This window comes from Corvus kubaryi, unplaced genomic scaffold, assembly GCF_017639235.1.
Source record: "Corvus kubaryi isolate FWS band 111438036 unplaced genomic scaffold, C.kubaryi_AGA036_p1.0 37341, whole genome shotgun sequence".
NCBI classification, from domain to species: domain Eukaryota; kingdom Metazoa; phylum Chordata; class Aves; order Passeriformes; family Corvidae; genus Corvus; species Corvus kubaryi.
In genome coordinates this window covers 11720160-11726600 of record NW_024581112.1, presented here as the reverse complement: position 1 = coordinate 11726600, position 6441 = coordinate 11720160, and the positions used below count along the sequence as shown (strand labels likewise).

Below are 6441 nucleotides of genomic sequence, written 5' to 3'. Positions count from 1 at the left end.
TCCTACACCTCTGAGAAGGGTAGTAGATGCCCCAGCCCTGGCAGTGTCCAAGGCCAGGCTCGATAAAGCCTTGAGGAACCTGGTCTCAGGAGTGCTGTCCGTACCCCTCGCACCGGTGTTGTGCAAGATGATCTTTAGGCCCTCTTTTCCCCCCACCTTAACAGTCTCGGATTCTGTAATTTCTCTTTTCCCCCTTGCCTCTGCACCCTGCCTTTCACTACTGTGTGTGCCCGCGGCAGGAGCCCGCGGCAGGAGCCCGCTGCGGGGGCAGGCGCGGCCCGTTCCGGTCCCGCAGGCCCCGCGGAGGCGCTGCCGCCGTTCCCGCGGCGGGGCCGGGCCCTGCGCGTCCCGGGGTGGGCGGCGCGCGCCGCTGACGTTGCGGGCGGGGCCAATCAGCGATGGAGAGCGGCGGCGCGTGCGCCGGGGCGGCGGGGAGCGCGCACGTGTGGCGGGGGAGCGCGGGGCTCCCGCGGCGCGGCCATGGGGCGGAAGCTCGACCCCACCAGGAAGGAGAAGCGCGGCCCCGGGCGCAAGGCCCGCAAGCAGCGCGGGGCCGAGGTGGAGCTGGCCCGCTTCCTGCCGCCAGGTAAGTGCGGCCTGGACCGGCCCGCGGCCGCCCCGCGGCGCCCGGGGCCGTCTGACCGCCGCGTGTCTTCCCGCAGAGCCGGAGACCGGCAAGAAGAAGCTCTCCAGTCACGGGAGAAAGAGGTGAGCGGGGCGGTTCGGCGGGCCGGGGTGTGCGGGCCGGGCCCGGGCTGATCGCCGCTTCCCCTCCCGATCCAGGGCTGCGAAGAGGCGACTGGGAGCGGGCAGCGGCCCGGCGGGGAGGAGGCCGCTCGGACGAGGAGGAGGAGGAGGGCGGGAGCCGACAGGTGAGTGGGAGCGGGGTCCGAACCGGGCTGACGGGCCCGCAGCCCCCGGGCGCTGCCGCCACCGCCCTTCTGCGGCGTCGTTTCTAAGGCAAGGGACACGTGGAATTTCATTATTTTAAATCACAGAATCACAGAATATCCGGAGTTGAAAGGGAGGCACAAGGATAATTGAATCCAGCTCCAGGCCCTGCACAGGACCACCCCAAGAGTCACACCATATTCCTGAGAGTGTCGTCCAAACTCTTCTTGAACTCTGTCAGGCTTGGTGCTGTGACCACTTCCTTGGGAACTTGTTCCAGTGCCCAGCCACTTTCTGTGTGAAGAAGCTTTTTCTGATATCCAACCTAAACTTCCCCTGACACAACTTCAGGCCATTCCCTCAGATCCTGTCACTGGTCACCACAGAGAAGAGATCAGTGCCTGTCCCTTCTCTTTCCCTCGTGAGGAAGCTGTAGCCTGCAGTGAACTCTGCCCTCAGTCTCCTCCAGGCTGAACAGACCAAGTGACCTCAGCTGCTCCTCACAAGGCTTCCCCTCCAGACCCTTCATCATCTTGGCCCTCCTTTGGGTGCTCTCTAATAGATAATAACAATGAATTCTATCTGATTCCTGGTGGCTGCCGTGCCAGGAGGCAGTGTTGTCTGAAGAACTAGTAAAAGGTCTCTCTTCTGCATGTTAAATCTGTTTCTTACTTATCCTCTATTCACAGCAAGGTGGTTGCAGGCTGCTTTTGTAGCTGAGGCTTTTAAATCTCTGTTACATCTGGCATAGCCCAGGAAGCTCTTGCAGTAGGAAGAAAGAAGGATAGACAAAGATTAGGGACAGAGGGTACCCTAATATGTCAGAGCAAATACCCTAAGAATTTTGTGGTGGTGTTTTAATTTGGTAATTCTGCTTAGATCTCCTTAAAGGTCCCCTGGAGGAGAGGTGAGAATGTCCCCAGTACTTTATGAGATATAGAGAGCAAGCAGTCCCTCCTTCGGGACAGGCAGCTCAGGACTAGGCTGAAGGCCTTTTTGTGTAACAACTGAAAAAGCAGAGCAGCTGGTTTTGGAAATAATGCCTAACCTTTAACCGCTTCTTCTGCCTCTAGTTGAAGAGCAGGTGCCCCCACAGAAGGAGAAACGTGCTGTAAAGGCAGCAGGACAAACTGCCCGTGGCCGGTCTGGCTTCAGTGATGGCAATTCCAAGTGGCTGGCTCCAGCCAAAGCCAAGAAAACCCAGCCTAAAGGAAACCACGTGGAATTATCCAGCGATGGTGAGGTGGAAGAGGGCAGCTGGGAGATGGAGGAGGAGGAGGATGGGAGCAGCGAGGAGATGGTGGATGATTATGGTGCCTCGTCTTCAGAGGAAGAAGAGGTAGGAACTTGCCCTTAATTACACAAGAAATACTTGATATATTGTTGGCTGAAAGGACCTTTCAGGGCTGGGGAAAAAGGATGGCTTTAGTGGCAGGGGGTGGTGAGGTGGTGGAGAATTTTCGCCATCTTTCCTTCACAAGAATGATTTCAAGTTTAGCACTTGATTCCAGCATAACATTCACTGCTTTTGTTTGTTGTCCCTTTTAAACAGAGCAAGTAAATTTCACAGATGCTGGGAAGTAAGCGGACAACTGTGGATGTTTTTTGATTAATCTTTGTCTCTATTTAGCTGCTGCCTATTGAAAAAGCTGCCCTGAAGCAGAAGTCTGACAGGTGAGTGTGTAGAGCCTTTCCTGGATAGATGAGGAGCCTGTGTTGTTATTCTCCTGTCATTTCTGTCATCTAAGAAATGGTAATTGTGAAGTGTCTGTGTGATCCCGTTCTTTGTCCTTAGGGAAGGCCTCAGTGAAGATGACAGCGAAGAGGAAGAGGAGGAAGAGGAAGCAGAGGAGGCAAGCAAGCAGAAAATAGGACAGAAGGAAGAAGAAGGCCCAGATCTGCAGCTCAACCTGGATATAGATGAACAATTTAAACTGCCAACTAGTGAAGAGATTGAGAAGGAGGATATCCTTTTTATCTGTTACATCCATAAGTCATGTGCATGATGCAGCACGGGGCCTGGATACAACCAAAGAGCTTCACTTGGACTTTGTCATGCATATTGCTTAGCAAGAGTGTCTGTGCATGACAAGGTATTTTTAGCTGAGCTGTCCTAATAGATAGTGTATAATGCTGTGCTTCTGTATAGCACAGTTAGGAAATCTGTGACACCCTGTATGGGGCTTAGAACCTGTCCTAATTTCCTTTCTAGTCCTAAATACATATGGATGTCTTATTACGTGGTTTGTTCCTCTCTACCCTGATTTTCCTGGTGGGTGCTTGTGTAACCCATTCCCAGAGTTTCTGATGACAGCAGTTCTAGCATCCAAAGTGCTTGCTGCTGGACTTTGGTGATTTTAATTTCCTGCCTCCCTTCTTACTCTCCCTCTGTACCCCTTGGTTGCCCTTGGGGAACTTCTAATCTCTTTTCTGCTGCAGGTAATGCTTTCAGTATTAAAAAACCTCCTTTGTTGGGTTCCCCCCCCCCCCCCTATTTTTCTCTGTTTATCTAAAGTAATTCTTTTAAACACCCTGTAGTTCTGCCTTGTGAACTTTTTTGTCCAGTTCCGCCCTTTGAATCCTGCACGTGCTGAGCTCTGGTGAAAGCAGTATTCCAGCAGAGCCTTTCTGGCGCGGGCAGCGTTGTGGCGCGCGGGTCCCGCACGGCTGATTGTACTCGTAAAGAGCCTCTGGGCGAGCTCCTTGCTGTTCATGGTTCCTTGACGGTGCTCCCACCTGCTGAGCCCCCTGACCTGCACGTCATCCACCAGCGCATCCAGGGCAACATGGAGGTGCTGCAGGACTTTGCGGTGAAGCGGGAGGAGGGGCGCTCGCGGCAGGAATACCTCGCGCTGCTGCGCCGCGACATGGCCGCCTACTACTCCTACAGCGACTTCCTGCTCACCAAGCTCATGGACATCTTCCCGCTCCCTGAGGTGGGATCCTGCCCTGCCCACAGCTGTGCTGCCCCATGGAGGTTTGGCTGCCTCCCTAAGAATTCATTTTCATCTCTGTTCTCTGTCCCGTCTTCCATCCAGCTGATAAACTTCCTGGAGGCTAACGAGGTTCCCCGCCCTGTCACCATTCGCACCAACACACTGAAGACGCGGCGGCGAGACCTGGCACAGGTGAGCAGGAGCCAGTGGCTGTGTCCTGCACTGGCTGTCCCACGGAGCGGCATCTCAGTCCCTTCTCCTTGTCTTGCAGGCTCTAATCAACCGTGGTGTGAATCTTGACCCCTTGGGGAAGTGGTCAAAAACGGGACTTGTTATTTATGACTCCACTGTGCCCATCGGTGAGATCACCTTTACCGTGCAGGGCTGAGCCCAGCTGCTCCTGCTTCCCTTTCTTTCATGTGTCATCTTCTTCTGTGCTGCCTTCCCTGCCCAGGTGCCACTCCAGAGTATCTGGCTGGACACTACATGCTGCAAGGAGCCTCCAGTCTTCTCCCCGTCATGGCGCTGGCCCCACAGGAGAATGAGCGCATTCTGGATATGTGCTGTGCCCCAGGAGGCAAGACCAGCTACATAGGTACCACCCTGGAGTCTTGGGAGGGATGCTCTGTCAAGTGAGGAGTTTCCACTGCTCTACACAGAAAGGGGGAATAGAGGGGGACTGAAAGGAGGGGTGGCTGTCAGTGCAGACAAAAGCACAAGAGGTTTTCAGCCCCTTGCTGGTGTGTTTTGCCCTCTGGCAGCTCAGCTTATGAAGAACACAGGGATGATCCTGGCCAACGACAGCAGTGCCGAGCGGCTACGTAGCGTGGTAGGGAATTTGCACCGGCTGGGAGTCACCAATGCTGTTGTGAGTAACTGCGATGGACGCCAGTTCCCCAAGGTATGTTCCTGTTCACAGTGCTTACCTAGAGCTGCTGTGCTGTCCCTTGTGAAGCCGTGTTCTCCAAAGTCACCTGTCACAGGAGGATGAGCAGAGCTGCTGGGGGGAGTGTGTTTGTTAGTTGATACAGAGGCAGGCAAGGCAGGTGGAGAGGGAGGAGAGGTGTTTCCTGCCTTCCCAGTCTTCTGGTTCCCCTTCTAGTCTTGGCCTTGTGTTGAGTCCCCACCTGTGAGCATAATTCCACATGTAAATCTACCTGTAGGTGCTTGGAGGGTTCGACCGTGTCTTGCTTGATGCTCCTTGTAGCGGAACAGGCGTCATTTCCAAGGATCCTGCTGTCAAAACCAACAAGGTGGGTGACCAGTGCAGACTGAAGTATGAGTCACGAGAGGAAGGACTTCAGGGCAGCTTTGTTCTTGAGAGATACCTACAATACATTTTTCCTTTTCTTTCCTATTTTGTGTGTTGTACCAGGGCTAGTTTTTTGAGATTACGTTTACCGAAGACTCCAGACTTGTATATTATATGTGCTTTGCTCTCCTGTCATCCCCTCATCCACAGCAGAGGCCTGGGGTGCTTCCCTGTGCCTGTGGCATCCTAACCTTTCTTTCTCTTTCAGGATGAGAAGGATATCGTGCGCTGTGCCCACCTGCAGAAGGAGCTGATTCTTAGTGCCATAGATTCAGTCAATGCTGCCTCAGAGACAGGGGGCTACATTGTCTACTGCACTTGCTCCGTCATGGTAAGTGCCTTCTACCATGATCTGCTGTGGTCATCTCCTCCTCAGGAGACAGTGAGTTTTAGATCCTAATGCTTAGCCTCTGGCAGGTGGAGGAGAATGAGTGGGTTGTGGATTATGCCCTGAAGAAACGCAATGTCCGTTTGGTGGCCACAGGCCTGGACTTCGGCAAGGAAGGCTTCACCAGGTGCGTGCCAGGTCACAAGCTGCACATGTGACTGCTCCTTGGTGGCCAGGTTTGAGCAGGTGTTTTATCACTCCTCCCCCCACTTCCTCCTGCAGGTTCAAGGACCGTCGCTTCCACCCATCCCTCAAGTGCACGCGGCGTTTCTACCCCCACACGCACAACATGGATGGGTTCTTCATCGCCAAGCTCAAGAAATTCTCCAATGCCATCCCGCAGGCACAGAAAGGTAACGTGGTGCTGGAGCTCAGCTGAGCTGGCTGGGCCTGCCCTCACAGGCTGCTTCCCCTGCAGAAGCCACGCGGGTTCTTCTCAAGCACCTTTCTCTCGTTTCAGACGAAGAACCTGTTGCGGAAGCGGCAGCTCCGTCTGCTGTCCCCGATACCGTCACAGAGCCTCCGCCAAAAAAGAAGAAACTTGAGGGATCAAAAGCTGACAAAGAGCAGAAGCTGCCACAACCTGCTTTGAAGAAGAAACGTTCATTGCAGGCACAGAGGAGACCCTTGAAGGCTGTCCGGCCTTCTCCCAAAATGATGCGGCCTAAAGTCCCTACCAGGAAGAAGAAGCATAGAGTGAAAGCGAATGGACAGTGAGAGGAACTGCTTTTCCAGGTGTTGGTCCCTTCCTTGGAAAGCAAAGGCTGCTGCTGCTCTGTGTGTACCCACCACTTTGTTGCTCTGTGCAGATCACCTCTGCAGCTCTGAGCACCTGGGACAGTGATAGCCCCCTTTGCTCCTTTCCCTCTGCATCAAGGACTGATGCACTGACCCATTAAAAGTTTTATACTCTT

General features: G+C 54.1%; 1 protein-coding gene across 2 annotated transcripts; it reads left to right on the top strand.

Moving 5' to 3' along the window:
- Positions 1–415: 415 nt before the first annotated feature.
- Positions 416–6441, top strand: NOP2 (NOP2 nucleolar protein). Of its 2 annotated transcripts, none has more exons than XM_042031256.1 (16): positions 416–586; positions 663–708; positions 784–872; positions 1965–2225; positions 2520–2565; positions 2687–2856; positions 3628–3827; positions 3930–4019; positions 4099–4186; positions 4282–4422; positions 4589–4728; positions 4991–5080; positions 5348–5470; positions 5557–5654; positions 5750–5880; positions 5988–6441. In XM_042031256.1, the coding sequence occupies exons 1-16, from the start codon at positions 481–483 to the stop codon at positions 6242–6244; spliced, it is 2076 nt and encodes a 691-aa protein (XP_041887190.1). In that variant the 5' UTR covers positions 416–480; the 3' UTR covers positions 6245–6441. The 2 variants fall into 2 exon arrangements, with proteins under 2 accessions (XP_041887190.1, XP_041887189.1); XM_042031255.1 differs by having other exon boundaries at positions 1965–2230; positions 2522–2565.